Genomic DNA, 16287 nt, shown 5'->3' on the forward strand with positions numbered 1-16287 from the left:
CTGGATCTTTGCAGGTCAGATCAGCAACAGAAGAATAGGAGGCGGCCACTGATACAAGGGGTTAAATCAATTTATTTGAGTGTTACAACTGTTTTGTATGGCAAGGCACACTATAAGATTTTACTAATAGAATTGTAAAGTATTTTCACAGAACTTTTATAACATTTCAAACATCGCACTAAACACAGCATGGCACGATAATTCCTCGCCAAAAGGATCTATTCAATTAGTTTTGTGTGAAAATGTTGAGATTCTCTAAAGAACCCTCTGACCCATTAAAGACAGATTTATGCATTGTGCTTCTCTGATGTCATATATGTTCAGTCTGGGTGACAGCCGTCGAAAAGGTCACTCAAAAGGTCCTTCATTATCTAGGCAGCAGAATATACCAATAGGGGCAAAGAGAGGGAAAGAATGACCTCCCCACTACAAGTGATTGGGTTAAAACAATATAAAAATCAAAACAACTCAAAATGAAGTCTGAAATAGGATTGTGACATATGTTTGACAATTATCTAGCCCTATTTGTCGAAACACGATCCTAAAACATCTGGGAAGTTACACTGACAGTTACAGTTAAATGAAAGATGACACTTCTGAATAACAATATGAAAAGAGGGCTTATGTTTTTTTTTCAAAAGAGGTGCATAATACAAATAGAAGAGCCTATTCTTTATAGCTTTTTTCAACACAGCAAGTGTGTATTCTAGATTGAAATTTTTTAGATTGAAATTTTATAAGTCTTGACATTAAGTGGAATTATTTATTTTTAAACTACACATGTATATTTTTTGTAGTCTGATCCTTAATATGAGTTCATAAAAACTGCATGTAAAATACGCATATTATAATTGAAAAAATAGCTATTAACCTACAGATAAACTGTTATTGCTGTAACTGCTTAAAATGACTCAAGATCTGCAGTCTTCTGACGAATCAGTGGCTGTGGGTGGAAAACATGAGCTTTAGGACCCAGTGTTCCTCTCCTGGGAGCGTCTTTTTGTCCGTTGCAAGTGCTCATTGATTGTGACCATTGTGACTTTGCGATTTACCATCTGTAGTGTCCCATGTGGTTCAAGTCAATTAACGTCACCGGCCAGCTCACTTCCAACTGGTTTAAAACATTTTTCATTTCAACAGTTTTTCTGAAGTCATGTTAGAAGTTGGAAATTGTCGAAGAGCTATTGAATATTTTTTTTGTTATACAAGCAATAATTTTAATAAAAACAATAATAAATAAATGGTTTCGTATATTAAATTCACATGTTCTTCCAATGTTTCTGATGTTTTTTAGAAACAAAACCCATAATTGTAAGCCAAGCTTGTAGGCCTATCATGTGTAACTTTAATTGTCATTAGAATATTACATTATTGTAATGTTTGTCCAAATACTACTTACAGCAAACAGAAATAAAATCACTTTGTGTTGTTTGTTAATAATATAATCAGTTGCCGTTAGGTTACGTTTCATTTCACAGGTTAGTCTTTTATAATGGGAACGAATGGTCTTGTCGTGAATGTGTCACCTGCAGCGCGCGCCACACAGCGCCTTTTCCCGCTGCAATTTATCAAAACGACGCGGTTTCAAAGGCGGTTAAATAACAAGCAGAACTAAATTACAGCACACTATTGCCGCAGAATTTCACAGAGAATCGCAGGAAGAGGATGTCTTTAGCTCGAAGTATACAAAATAGGCCTGGACGTCGATAGGCGAAACATAAATCAGGAACTGTAATGTTATTATATGTTGCCAATGGCTACGAGTGGATGTGGAAATACAGGTCTCGGTTTGCTTTGACCGTTTATAGGATTTCGTAGGCTTGAAAATATGCGTTTAAAATAAACTGAGGAGGAATTCTGCTAGACTCGTTTTTTTTGTTTTGGAGAAGACTGCAAAGACACGTTGGTTTTCAAGGACATATGACAAGGTTCACCTATGGACTAACTTGTGAACTTGAACGTGCTACGGATGAAAACAGAAACGGAAACCGCAGAGCTTTTGAAAGCCTTATTTTACTTGATATAAAATAACAACTGCAAACTTCCAGCATACTGAGATGCCCTGACAGATAGTTGCGTGATTTCGGTGGCAACAGCTGCCAGAGCGCAAGACCCCCTCCCGTCTCACAGCTCGCGCTGCTTGTGCACAGTGCGCATGACAGACGGGAGCGAGCAGCACCGGAGAGGGAAATTTAAAAACGTTTTTTTTCTTCTTTCGGGAGAACAAGTGCCCGAACCAACAGTAGACATTTTTCCTCCGCATCATAACCCACGATTGCCCGCAGCCTAGAGCAACTTCAACACAAACAGGTAAGATTGAGTTATGTCCGTTTATTTTTTATTTTAGAGACGGATAAAGAGTCTGCGCACCTGTTTCTGACTGACATTATTACGCTAACACGTCGATGTCTGGCAAAACATGATGTCGAGCTTTATTATAACAGAGAGTTAATAAAGTTGTTTATATATAGCTGATGAAATATGTTGTTTACGTGTCTATAGCTAATAAATGTAAAGTGTTCTGTTAAAATCAAAAAGGGTGAGATGTTACTCGTATGTAAATATTTAGACGCGCGTGCAGACTGACAGGTTACGTCGACCAATTAAGTTACATCCCGTGATCGTAGTCAAATCTTACCTGCATTCTGGATCATATTTCAACCTTATTTCTTATTTTTTATGTGTTTTTTATTTCCTTCTTTATCATTTTGAAATGTTTGCTGCTCAATATACTGTCATCATGTTATGAATATTTGTAAGAAAAACATTAAACACTAGTGTGAATTCAGGTAAATTGGGACACTTTTGACAGTCGTTAAGTTGTCTTCTTAACATCTAATTCAAGACATCGCATGTCTCCTTAACAAAACTTTTCTGTCGTATGCAAAGTATTGAATTGTAATCTCGTTTGTATTTTCGTTGCATTTTAATTTTGCCTGCCAGAAGATGATAGAAAGTGGAAGTACAACTAGGATGTCAGGAATCCACGAGAACCCTGGACAAAGTCACCACACCTCTGCACAAGAATACAGGTAGGGGGTTACGCCTTTGATGCCCGATTCTCATTGCTTTGAAATGATATTATTGTATCAGATCAGAGAATAAAAAGATAATTTCAAGAAGAAGAGGGGTGCTGCTAATCTAAATCAAATCCCCACCTTCCCTATCCTGTAAAATGAAGGTGTGTTTTGAGAAGCAAGGAATTGGGTTTGTGAAAACAGAAAGGAGCGAGAGAATAAATCATCTTTGCTCTGAATGGATCTGTCAGAAAGCATCAGCTCTGTTTACACGCCCGCTGTCGGCACACGGAGGGATTGAGAACCTTGGCGGGGGCCTCCACGGGTCACTAAGGAGAAGTGGCTCCCAATTAGAATGTAAACGAGGGCGACCTGAGCTGTGATAAACCGTGACTGTGTGTGCCCGCCTCCCCCTTTCTGTGGGACACGTAATGGTTTGCATCAGTGAGCAAATAAAATCATTTTTTCTTCCACTTGTATAACTGCCCCCTAATGACCGTAAAAAATGGTACAATACACAGCTGGGTTTACAATTAGACTTCAGAAATGCTAATAAGTACAAGGAAGTAGGCCCCCTTACTTGATGATCCTAAATTTGAGTTTATGTGGCATGTTACTAATTCTTTACAAAATATACCCCCCTCACCTCCCAATTATTCAAGCGTTTTTAAATCATTATTGTGATCAACACTAGTATCGTCGTCGCTTTATGATAGTTTTCCTTCATTACGCATGTCAATAGAACATAAGAAAATCTCTGAACTGCAGTGAAAGACAAAGTTCTCTAGAAACTATACAGACTGCGAAACACTTAAACACATATGTATGGAAGGAAGGATTTAAAGACTTAAGATGTTTATGTAAATATAAGCAGTATGTTTCCTGTTAAGGTCTTTGTAGACACTTTAAATAAAGCACTATTTAAATAATTCTTTATTTTATTGTCAGTTCTGAATTTACAGTGCGGCCATTGTTTGGCAATGTAACAAGTGGATGTCCCGGGTAACATTGTTGTGCCAAAAATCAGTTTTTGGTCATCTGTTGGACATCTCTGGACTTGTGTGGATGATTTTATTCACATGCCTTTTTCTAAACTGCTTATTCCTTTATAAATGTTCAGCGTTAGAGAGGGTTTATCATTTATTGTGGGGATTGCTCATTTTGAAGCATTTGATAGGTCATTTTTATAATACACTCGATATGGTCAAAGGATCCGTTAAAATATATTAAAAAGTGACAATAAAACAAAAACGTATGTTCTTTATACACATTCAATAATAGTGATAATGTTTTTGTGTTTATTTACTGATTTGTAAATGGTCCTAATTTGATTAGATGTCATGGAAAATAAAGATACCAGAAAATGTCATTATAACTTCTGTTAGTGTGAGTAACATGCACTGTACGTCACTTATAAAGTGTTTTCTAAATGGATAAATGGAAAACAAAAAGGCTAGGTATATATAGACAGTTTTGGTTCATTTCTTTTAATGATACACAGAACAAAAGGACTTATTTTACACACACAAAAAAGTGGGAAAACTCATAAAGCCAAGTGTTAACTGTCCTCCCAAGTTTCCTCTTTCATGTCTTTCTATTGTGAGGGGTGTTAGGACGATAATTCAAAGTGCGGTGGTGATGGTTTAGTGCTGTCGGTGTTGTCATGTTCACTGTCTAAGGTTTCATATTGGAGAGGATGTGTGTGTGTGTTGGGTAATTATTCGGAAGCTCTGAACCAGAGCAACTAGAGTGCAAGGCCACGTCGCTAAGTTCTTCCTTCAATGCTGTAATATATTCAGGTGGCAGACTGTGTGTGCAATGTGGCTTGACCTCCAACTCCTTCAACTACCCCTCCCATCTACCCCCCTAGGTACTGTCTGATGCCTCCAGGCGGGGGGGGGGAGGGGGCAAAAGGGGACAAGGGTTGGGTGGAAAGGGACAGGGAAACAGATGGCATCCTATTTTTCTCTATTGTGTGAGGCCTGTCATTCCAGTAGATTAATGCAAGGGGTTGGTTAAAAAAAAAACGGTAAAGACAATCAAGGAAGGGTCTGGGGGGGAAACAATAGAGCCACGTGCCGCTCAGCAGATTTGTCGTTTGGGACACAATAGGTGATCATTTTTCAATAGGGCTGGACCAACTGTTGCAGCCAACGTGTGCCACATACCCATGTTTCAAATGATCTCATGCGTTGTTTACATATGATTCAGCCAATGACAGCGAAGAAGGCAGCGGTCACCTGACCACCGTTAGAGGTTGGTTTAACGGAGGGGGGGCAACTGAAGGGTCCAGACACACAAAATAACTGAAAAGTGAGGGTTGTCATAGCGACCCCAATTATTGGACTGAATAGTGAGTGTGCAGGGAAGTCTGGAGAGAATTCAAAAGGGTTTTTCTCCCCACTTGATGCTTAGTCCGAATGAAGAATTGGCAGAGTAAATAACTCTCGCTACGCTGGTTTATATCTCAGGGTGAGAGTATTTTTTTATTTCTTTTCCCAAACAGCAGATTGAAAAGACGATGTGCATTTCCTGAAAAGATAAGATCTTTTAGGATGTAAGGTGAAAAATATTGCTATTCAATTATTTATTGGAAATAAAAAAACATTGGAAACACGAAGAAAGAATTGAGTAGAATTAATAGATGCTGTGTTTGTTTATGTTTGTTTTTGCAGACTCCTGACAACTGACCCCTCACAGCTTAAGAACGAGCTTCCCGGTGATCTTCAGTCACTGTCCTGGCTCACGTCTGTGGACGTCCCCCGGCTGCAGCAGATCGGGGGCAGGCGGCCTGAATTCAGCAGCTCTGCTCAGAACAGCCTGCTGGACCAGCAGACAGGTCAGAAGCTTTACACACAATGGGTTAAAAAAGAAATAGAGTTAATTGACACAAATAGGAAATCTATTCATTATTAAAATAAATGACAATTTCTTTTTGAATTCACTATACCTTTGATGGTCAAGACCGATGATGGCTGAGAGTAAGCCATAGGAAAAAAAGGGGAATGGGATTAAGAAACATACTACAATTAAAAATATTTGTTTGGTCATTTCTTCATCAATGTTAATTACTTTTTTATCAGATTTTATATAAAGCCAGGAATTATTAAGAGTATTAGAGTAAACATAAAAAACACACACAGTTGAATTCTGACACTTCAATTTTCTCATAATTTTCAGCTCAGATGACTAGCATGACAGCAGGTGGAGCAGGATCTGCGATTCATCTACAAAGTGAGATGCAGCACAGTCCTCTAGCCATCAACAGCGTAAGTGACTTTTCTGACATTACGAAGACATACTGTACATCATAATGCGTAATAACAAATACTGTGCTGAATATATGCTGTTAAAAAGCACTTTAACTTGTACAGATGCCCCAGTTTTCACCCGGGTTTCCATGTGCTGCCTCAGTGTACCAGACCACCCCTCATCAACAAGTGCACACTTACACTCAGGCAAACCAACAGGTTAGTTCAATATTTAGGAGGATTTATAAGGTGCAGATGTAATTAAAGCAGTGGCCTTTCATAAGAAAATTGTTTTTATTAAAAAAAAAATGTTTTATATTTTTTAGTGTTCTCCCGGTGGACTTTACGGCAACTTCAACAGCCAGAGTTTGTACCCTCAAGTCCGCATGAACTCACACAACCAAGACCTGCAACCCAAGACTTTTCCCAAACCCATTTACTCCTACAGGTGAATTAAGATTTACTGATACTGAGAAATAATTAATTATCCATTCTTTTAGAATTTAAAGAAAAATATAATTCTTGGGATATAACATCTCTAAGCTATGTTTGATATGGTTCATTTTCAGCTGTCTGATTGCCATGGCTTTGAAGAACAGCAAAACAGGCAGTCTTCCTGTTAGTGAAATCTACAGCTTCATGAAAGAGCACTTTCCTTATTTCAAGGTAAGGGATTTCAGCGTAAAAGCAAAACGAAGGTTACACAAATTACGTAAACTAAGGTTGGCATGCTTTAACAGCCAATAAATGATATCAAATGTTATGTTAATGCCTTTTTTCAGACGGCACCTGATGGATGGAAGAACTCGGTACGTCACAACCTGTCCTTGAACAAGTGCTTTGAGAAGGTGGAGAACAAGATGAGTGGTTCCTCCAGAAAGGGTTGCCTCTGGGCACTCAACCCTGCAAAGATTGACAAAATGGAAGAAGAGATGCAGAAATGGAAACGCAAAGATCTCCCAGCCATCCGCCGCAGCATGGCCAACCCAGGTCTGTACTTCCTGACTATATGTATTAAACTGTAATTGTCCACTCTTGTGATAGCCTTTAGTAACTTTGACCTCTTCTTTCACCAGATGAACTAGACAAACTCATTACAGACAGACCAGAGAGCTGCAGACAAAAGTCTGTTGATACTGGCATGACCCGCTTACCCAGCTGCCCCCCGGGCCATACTCTTCCAGTACCGGCTCATCTACAGTCCCAGCCCATGGTCACACTGTCTCTGCAGTGCCTACCGATGCAACATCACCTTCAGCTTCAGCTCCAAAGTCAGTCCCGCCTCGCTCCCGCCTCCCCAGCCCCTGCTCAAACCCCCCCTCTCCTTACAGTCCCTGACCTGATGAACAGCTCCCTGCTCCAGCATCATACTAAGCAGCTCAGCGACTTCTACTCCATTCACACAGATGCTAATTCAGAGGTGGACGCCCTGGACCCCAGTATTATGGACTTTTCCTGGCAAGGTTGGTCAGTTTTTAACAAAATTTTAAGCCAAAGAGTCACATTCAAAGTGTTGTTAAATGACTAATTGTTGTTATATTAAGACAAGAAGTGTCCTCTGTTGTTTACAGGAAACCTGTGGGAGGATATGAAGGATGATAGCTTTAACCTGGAGGCATTAGGTACAATTAGTAACTCCCCCCTACGCCTGTCTGACTGTGACCTGGACACTGGTCATTCTACACCTGTGTCCAATGCAGGAGGACTGTCCTATCCAGACCTGCAGGTGACAGGCCTCTATTCCGCATACTCAGCTGTAGATGCCCTCTCAAACCAGTACATGAACACACAAGGGGCAACAAAGCCTATTGTTTTGCTTTAATCTCACCATCAACCAATTAATACAGTCAAGATTTACTCTGAACCTGTTACGTTTTGGCTGTAGCTTGTGTGGTGAAGACTCCAATTAACTGCAAGGCAAACATCTGAAGGCAGCCAAAAAAGACGATTTTGCCAGAAGATTCTTGCCATGAAAGTGATTTAAAAGTTAAATAAAAATACAGCCCAAACATCATCATTGGTTATACAAGTATTACTGCTCCTTTTGAATCTAATGCAAATAGTGAGTCAGTAAATTAAAAAATAAGGGAAACAATGAATTGGGGTTTGTTGCCATCTGTACCATTAAAGAAACTTGTTCTCTTCTGATTTTGTCCTTTTAACTGTTAGCCTTGTAATTGTAGTCGTGTGTCTTTTGTTGTACTGTGATGAACACCATATCTGCTCTTTGGTTTTTGTGTTTATTTATATTTATGAAATGAGCTGAAATGGTGACATGAATCTTTGTTTATTGTACATATCTGAATATTTGAAATGTCTGCAAGCTATAAAATCTCACAACACTGATAAAGAATGTGGTTCATTCAGCTCAAATAAAATTACCTCATCATCACTTTAGGACTGCTATGTTATAGTATAGTTCAAGTACACCATTCATTTCTTAAATTAAGTGCCACCTTGCAACACAATGTGGTTGGTAACATCTTAGTTAAAGGAACAGTTCATGATTTACTCACCCTCTAGTTGTTCCAAAACTGTATAAACTTCTTTGTTCGGATGAACACATGGAAAGTTATTTGGAATAATGCTTGTTACCAAACAGATGTTGGCAACCATTGACTACCATAGTAGAACAAATTGCTTAGTAAATTTCTGTTTTGTTAAACCCAAAAGAAGGTATTATGAAGAATGTAGGAAGCAAACAGTTCTGGGGCAGTACCATTGTAATTCTTCTACTATGGTAGTCAATGGTGGCTAAGAACTGTTTGGTTACAAACCATTCTTCCAAATATCTTACCATGTGTTCATATATACATGTATCGGTATTCATCAGAACAAAGAAATGTATACAGATTTAACTGTTTTTGAGTGAACTGTCCCTTTAACAATAGCAACGACAGCAAGAAAATCTTTGAAAAATGAAACTGTGTATTCAGTAAAACAGTACATCAACTATATTTACCAGTGTGTAGAAATAGGAATCAACCTACGTATATTTTTAAAACTGAATTATGAAATGGAAAAAAAAACGTGATGAAAATATGATTTAAGTATGCATAGCTTTATATTTCATTTAAAACCATCCTGATAGACAGCCAACAAAAAAGACACTTTGACTGGTATTCCAGCTTAGTTTCTGGTCTCATAAGAACACACACATCTTTTAAAAACTGCTGACAAAGACTTCTTTAGACTATTGTGTCCAGTCCAGTACAGTACCAGAGCTTTATTCTTATATCAGTTCACATATCCAGCCCATATGGCTGCATTCATATGAACTGAAATACTTCCAGTAGTCAAGTGAAATGTGCACTCGTATTAAGAATGTAAATATACAAACACACATACAGTGGCAGTACTACATCACGCTTAATGAATACATGACCAATTCATAAAGCATTATAAAATTTGATCTTTGTTCATTTCTATCATTTAAAAAATGACATTATTAACAATTACTGACATTTACACAAATGCAAACAATCCTATTTGAAAAGGCACAGTGATTCTATTTAGGTATAATACTGTAACTTTACTCTACTTTACTTTACAAACAATCTAGTTTGTTTTGCTTAATTATGTCAGATATTCCTGAGAAACATCAAGCAATGTGTAGCCAACTGTCTAAATATCGTTGATTCCCTTAAAAGATAATATTAAGTATGATTGATTTTACATTCATTTGTCGCATATTTTCATATCAATGACACATAGATGAGCTACAGGTAAACACTATACTGGTTCTATTGGCAGTAAGCATGTATGTGCAAGATGTGCAAGGCAATATTACTTTGCTCATGTGGAAAACGTGTATCCTAAGGTGGCCACTGTACGTCACAAACAGCAAGTGTGCACTGTGATAAGTGAAGTACACTAGATGTCCTCTGAACACCTGAAGTGGTGCTTTTGAGGCCAATGCTCTGATCCAAACTCTCCCTTTTTCATCTCTAGTTTTTATGGTTTTTACTTTTCTTATTTAAAATATTAAAATGTGGTAAACACTAAACTCAGTCCTGTCCCTGTGTAGTGTAAGTAAATGTTTCTCTGTTTACATTTTTTGTTATGTTTGGATGAGATCAGCTGGTAGTGGAGTTGTCCATGGTGGTCAGCAGGTGGCAGATTTTGGCTCTCTGTGATGAAGTGATGTTCTGTGCCATGTGGATGATGCAGTCCATAGTCACCTCTGGGTTGGCCTGAACTAAGCTAAACATATAATGTGGTATGTCAGAAAATACATTTTTATAAATACTCCAGTGTCCTGTTTTAAAAGATGCCAGCTAATCTGTTCACCTTATTTAATGGACCTAGTATTTGTGCTAAATGTATCATTTATACATGCTGCTAATACAGATATGCTAACATGGCTCATTGTAACCAAAAATCACATCCAAATGGAAACAAATTACCTGCGGATGTGTTTGAGAGCGTAGTCCCTCTTCAAGTACTTGATGTTCTCTCTAATGACAGAATGTGTTCCTTCCTGCTGCAAGAGATGATTTTCCAGCCACTCGATCACCACTTTGTTATTGTCCCACAGGTATGCCTGAAAAATCGCACAAGCAAACAATTGCCAACACGGGATGAAGATACTTGCAGGTGTCTGGGATGGTTCACCCAAAAAAATCTTTAAACATTCACCGTCATGTCATTCCAAACCTCTTTGACTTTCTTTCTTCTGGAGAACACAAAAGAAGATATTTTGAAGAATGTTGATACCAAAAAACACTCTAATTGACTTTTATTGTTTGGGCACAAAACCAAACGTTTCTCAAACTATCTTCTTTTGTGTTCCACTGAAGAAAGAGTCATATATAGATTTACACCCCTATGAGGGGAAATAAATCTTACTTTAACAGTGCCTTCTGTTTCCAAGAACCAGCGGCGCAGCATTGACTGAATGTGCCCATTGCTCTGGTCTTTATTGGCCTGCAGGATCTCCCCCTTAACCACTTCCTCCAACAGCAGACGCCGCAAACGCCAGTAAAAGAATGACCTCGCATTCTTCCAGTTCACGATGTCCTGAAAACATTTAATTGAATGACTATACCAAACCATAAACATGCTTGTTTGTTACATGATTCTCAGCGATGACCTATTTCACAGCTCATTTTATAGAGGGGTGACACTGTCCAGACAGTGACATACTAAATATTTGATTTTTTTTTACCGTGATGACGCCCTTTTCTTGCATTCTCCCTGGTGTGTCATGGAGGTCCACAAATTGAACTGCCACCTGGTGGTAGATAGGAAGAAGGAACTCCTCTCGGGCCTTCAGTTTGGCCTCCAAGTCTTTACGCCCTTGGGCTGACAACTCTGGCTTACCTATAACAGCAGGAAGTGCATTAGCCAGTCAGCAAGTATAGTTTCTTAAGGATAGATTGTAATAAATGTAGTAAATGCTTTATCAAGTTATTTAAATGAATCATTAAATAATTAAATCAATTTGGGGGTAGAAAATTTCCACTCCGTCCCATGGAAGTGGGAAAGTCATATGCAGTTGTAATGAGGGTAAAATAGTTTGAAGTTCTTTTTTTTTGAGATTGCAAAATTTACCAAGCTGCTCGGCTAGGCTGGAATACACAGCATCGATCCTTCCCATGCTCTTCAGCAGATCTTTCTTTCTGAATTTAATCTCCACAGTGCCTTCAGCCTCCAGAACTCCCCCTCTTGATAGGACAATAAAGATCAAATAAGAAAGCTGGTGAGGGATAAATTGTAGAATCGAACAGTAGTGTGTAGATACCTGCTCTCTCTGTCCGCGTAAAGCTCCATGTGTTGCTGGTTAATAGTGGGGTCGATCACGACCCATGATCCTCCTCTCAGCTCGGCATGGGGAGGGATGTACACCAGAACAGGCTGACTAAACTCTAGCAGCGCATCCACGATATAAGCACCAAACTTCAGTACCTGGTCATACATGTCTGACATACAAAGAAAACACTTCTTAAAGAACCTTGAAGAAGATAAAATATGTCGATGTTAATGAATCTATTAAGATAAAAACAACGTACCCTTCATTCCTCCAGAGAAGCCTCTCCAGTTAGCAAACACCATTAGTGGAAGTTTCTCCCTGTTGAAATCCTCAATAATCTGAGCAGTTTTATATGCCGAGTCTGGAAACCACACTTGACCAGCCTGCTGCACCAGCTAATGGAGAAAAATGTTTCGAATATTGAATCCAAAGGATCTTTAGGCTTCAAAGGTATACACAAACCTACCTTTGCCTCTGAATCCAAGTTAGCCGGGTCTGCGGGAATCGCAACTTCAACGGTACGGGTCTCCACGGCGATGACCCCAAGAGGAATCCCACCAAGTCTATGGAAGAATAAAGGTGTCTTAAGTGTCCCTCTCTTCAAAATGACATAACCGCACAGCACTGGTTTAGGATTTGATTTGACACAACGAACCAAACATCTTCACTCAGTGTTTGCTTTACTCACCTCGCTCGCCCCACGACCACAGTTTGAGCCCAGGTGGCCATCACCTCCATAAAAGAACCGTGATCGAAAAATCCACTCTGCCATGTTCCCTTCACAGCTATCGACACAAACAACACAAGGTCAGGTGAAGAAACCCGAGCGTGCATTTTTCAACTCACGCAGACAGAGTTTATGCATAACTTGTTTCTCACTGGGATGAGGTCGTCCACAAAGGAGCCAGCGGGGGTCGTAAGGGGCTTTGGTGGGAACGAAATCGATCTCTCTTTCTACTGGATCAATCGAAGGCATTATTGGGACTGGACTTTGATTGTCCTAAATGATAAAAGCAAATATCAGTGCAACCTTAAGGTAAACTGAACTTCATCTTGGTGTGAAAAATGTTGCATATTGTTGCTTTAATTCATGGTGTGAAAATGTAATTATAGCATGAATTTAGAACATAACGGGATAGTTCGACCAAAACTAAAAATGATTTTATTATTTACTCATCCTCGTGTCATTCCAAACCGGTATGACTTTCTTTTTTAGCAGAACACAAGAAGATATTTTGAAGAATGTTGGTAACCAAAAAACCCTGCCCTCCATTGACTTCCACTGTATTTCTCAAAATATCTTCTTATGCGTTTTAACAGAAGAAAAAGTCATATACTGTACATGTTTTGAACCACATGAGGGCAAAAAATATATTTAATTTTTGGTTGAACTATCCCTTTTAAGATTAGTCTAAAACTATAATCTATAAAAGCAAACCTTTGGCATATATGAGAGCCACTGTAGGATTGTAAGCACCCCTTCAAAATCATCTGGCACGGTTGTGTGTGTCACTCCATTATTGTGCATGATCTGCACTCCTCCCAGCTGGTTATTGGAGGTATAAACCTCACGACCCAGCACCTGCAAAATACATCCAAATAAATATATCAGCAAATCTTATGACCCAAGACCTGTCTATCCATACAAAAAAAAAGAAATTAAGTACACAAGAACATGCTGCTGTGTGAGGTGTAACATCAGGTGTGAAATGGAAAACAGGTTGAAATTGCACACCTTGTTTAATGCTCCTGCCCCGGTCAAGATGATGTGGGAATTTTCCACTTGAATCACTCTCTGTCCAAGACGCAACAGATATGCCCCTATTCCTATAGCACGACATGTCACCTAGAGAAACATACACATCATGAATCATAAATTCGTAACTATTTTATTTGAGGAATTCGTAACTATTTTATGACACAACTAATTTGCTTGAATTTGTTCAATCTCACTTCTAAATTTCACTGCAAACTACTCTCGTGCCATTGACGGTTTAGGGGAGGGCCTTTTTTTATATACTTTTTCAAAAAAATTTGTTGTGTTTTTTACAAATAAGCCGTGATATAACACCCGCTCAGACCGCCAGCGACATCCAGCGTAAAAGCGACATCATTTCATTAATTTCAATGAAGAGCTGGTAACTTCCGGGCAACACCAGAGACAGTGACCGTTGGTGACAGGAAGTGGGCGTGTCTAGCGATGTGATGAGCGACTTTCGAAAGGGACTACCAATAGGAGTAAAGCAGCGAAGCTCACGTCATCCTTCTCTCTTCAGTTACTGCAGGGTTTGTTTATAAATGTTACTAGAACAAACAAAGTTAGGAACGCCTTCTAACGACCTCGCAGAGTCACTGGCAGTCTGAACGCACAGTAAAGCCGAAAAAACACCACATTGTCTACTGTGAAGTATCCAAACCAAAGATAAAATAGTCTGCATATCAATAACATAAATAGTTTTAAACTGTTATATGTCTTTTCTACTGTATGCCACTAGGGGCAACACCAAAACATCTGACCATTTTCAAGTTATTTTTCGCAAAAATCCATGCCAAACTGTGGGCAACTTTCAATTTCAGTCAGATTATTTTCTGCTATATATTTGTAATTTCTAAAGACACCTACTTCATCGATCTCTAAGATGCTACATCATTTTTAAATGTGGCATTAAGCAAATCACTTACGGAATTTAAAGGTGCAATGTGTGATATTATGGAGTATCTGACAGAAATGCAATATTATATACATTACTACTGTAGGTCTTCAGAGCTGTATAAAGACTTTAAATAAAGAAGCATTATGTTTTTATTAACATAGAATGAGCTATTTCTATCTTCATATACCACGGGTCGCCTTGTTTCTACAGGAGGCATAAACGGACAAACTGATCTACAGAGCACGTTTTGTAAATACGTTATATGCTTTCTTAAAGAACCAAAATGACAACCTAGTCCTGTGTCAGCCACAGTAGTGCTTCAAAAGGGAGGGGTGAGCGATGTACTGAGTCATTGGCTGCAATTCCTAACCTCACCGCTAGATGACAATTAATTCCACAAACTGGACCTTTAACACACATAACTGTCTGAAAATATCATATTCCGATTTCAGATCTCACCATGCTGATTGTGATGACCTCCTTATAGGCCTGAGAGGTTTCTCCAGCTATGGTGCCTGAACCCCTCAGATTCTCCACGCCGAGCCCCTCTTCTTTCCCAATGATGTCTGTGATGATGTACCTGAGATATTCACAAAAGGAGCGTTCATTTAAAAATACTAGAAGCTGAAGTTAGGTATGTGGGCCAAGTTTTTTCCAGTAGACCAGCTTTAATAGACATATCTTGTCCATCATTTGCTGACCTTGACTCTCCATTCTCCTCCACATGGCGACAATGGACAGAGTTGGACGAGCTGATGCGAGTGTAATCATGCGGGGTCAGATACAGGTACTTAAAGCCCTGTAAGATAAAAACAATAGAGTCAGACCTTAGCTAGTAAAAGCATACTTAAAGGAACAGTTTACCCAAAAATGAAAATTCTGTCTTTATTTACTTACCAACGAGTTGCTCCAAATCAGTATAAATGTCTTTGTTCTGATAAACACAGTGAAATATATTTAAAAGAATGCTTGTAACCAAACAACTCTTGGCCACATTTGACTATCATAGAAGGAACATTTTCTTTTTTAGATTTCTTTGTTCTGCTGAACACAAAAGAAAAGCAATGATGTAGAAAAGCAAACAGTTCTGGGGCACCTTAGACTACCATACTGTTTGATAACAAGCATTCTTCCAAATATCTTTTTCTGTGTTCATCAGAACAAAGAAATGTATACAGATTTAGAACAACTCGAGGCTGAGTAAACGAAGACAGAACTTTTATTTATATACAGTGCAGTTGTTGGATTTCCATCTAGGAGCACTGGTTCACCTTATAGGGGTCATCGGGGTCAATCCACGCCACCTGAAACATTTGGCGGATCTCCTCCGCCAGACCGATTCGAGCTCCGCTATTGGCTGAAATGTAGATTCGTGGAATGCCTTCCGCTCTGGCCAGTTGAGATGCCTCTAAAAACAGCTGATCCTCCTGCGGTCCGAATGAGCCAATCATATGAGTGATATCGTTACAGATAACAATGATGTCACGGCCTTCTGGGTATTCTGGAGTCTTCATCTTCATTCGGAAGGCCACCATTCCAACCTGTCAAGAGAGGACGGAAACAGGACGGTTTAATGCGGTAACTTTCCTATACTCTATAGATAATCATTGATG

General features: G+C 39.0%; 2 protein-coding genes across 13 annotated transcripts in view; one reads left to right on the forward strand and one right to left on the reverse strand.

Annotated features, from left to right (window-relative positions):
- Positions 1–1502: 1502 nt before the first annotated feature.
- Positions 1503–9092, forward strand: foxn4 (forkhead box N4). 5 transcript variants are annotated; one of them, XM_056746017.1, is made up of 11 exons: positions 1503–2310; positions 2944–3032; positions 5524–5574; positions 5693–5856; positions 6198–6286; positions 6392–6487; positions 6595–6716; positions 6838–6934; positions 7051–7258; positions 7345–7731; positions 7840–9092. In XM_056746017.1, the coding sequence occupies exons 2-11, from the start codon at positions 2947–2949 to the stop codon at positions 8088–8090; spliced, it is 1551 nt and encodes a 516-aa protein (XP_056601995.1). In that variant the 5' UTR covers positions 1503–2310; positions 2944–2946; the 3' UTR covers positions 8091–9092. The 5 variants fall into 5 exon arrangements, with proteins under 5 accessions (XP_056601995.1, XP_056601996.1, XP_056601997.1 ...); XM_056746018.1 differs by having other exon boundaries at positions 2947–3032; XM_056746020.1 differs by having other exon boundaries at positions 1505–2310; positions 2947–3032; positions 5524–5579.
- A 218-nt stretch (positions 9093–9310) lies between these two features.
- acacb (acetyl-CoA carboxylase beta) overlaps positions 9311–16287 on the reverse strand; it is a 30634-nt gene continuing 23657 nt past the window's right edge. For 7 of the 8 annotated variants that reach the window (XM_056746012.1, XM_056746010.1, XM_056746011.1 and 4 more), the window contains 15 exons: positions 15946–16215; positions 15376–15473; positions 15134–15254; positions 13756–13866; positions 13459–13602; positions 12900–13020; positions 12709–12805; positions 12487–12583; positions 12280–12415; positions 12012–12189; positions 11822–11934; positions 11436–11590; positions 11117–11287; positions 10675–10811; positions 9311–10471 (listed from right to left, as the gene is read on the reverse strand). In XM_056746012.1, the coding sequence (XP_056601990.1) occupies positions 10345–10471; positions 10675–10811; positions 11117–11287; positions 11436–11590; positions 11822–11934; positions 12012–12189; positions 12280–12415; positions 12487–12583; positions 12709–12805; positions 12900–13020; positions 13459–13602; positions 13756–13866; positions 15134–15254; positions 15376–15473; positions 15946–16215 (2076 nt within the window). In that variant the 3' untranslated portion in view covers positions 9311–10344. Of the gene's footprint in view, positions 10472–10674; positions 10812–11116; positions 11288–11435; positions 11591–11821; positions 11935–12011; positions 12190–12279; positions 12416–12486; positions 12584–12708; positions 12806–12888; positions 13021–13458; positions 13603–13755; positions 13867–15133; positions 15255–15375; positions 15474–15945; positions 16216–16287 lie in introns of those variants that run through there. The other variant, XR_008906488.1, reaches the window with a different exon arrangement.

This window comes from Triplophysa dalaica, chromosome 4 (assembly GCF_015846415.1).
Source record: "Triplophysa dalaica isolate WHDGS20190420 chromosome 4, ASM1584641v1, whole genome shotgun sequence".
NCBI lineage: Eukaryota > Metazoa > Chordata > Actinopteri > Cypriniformes > Nemacheilidae > Triplophysa > Triplophysa dalaica.

Excerpts from the sequence above, each read along its gene's own strand:
- foxn4 (XM_056746017.1), top strand. The coding sequence starts at position 2,947 with ATGATAGAAAGTGGAAGTACAACTAGGATGTCAGGAATCCACGAGAAC. Across the intron at positions 6,287-6,391 it reads GTCCTCTAGCCATCAACAGC|ATGCCCCAGTTTTCACCCGG; the intron begins GTAAGTGACTTT and ends TAACTTGTACAG. Across the intron at positions 6,488-6,594 it reads ACACTCAGGCAAACCAACAG|TGTTCTCCCGGTGGACTTTA; the intron begins GTTAGTTCAATA and ends TATATTTTTTAG.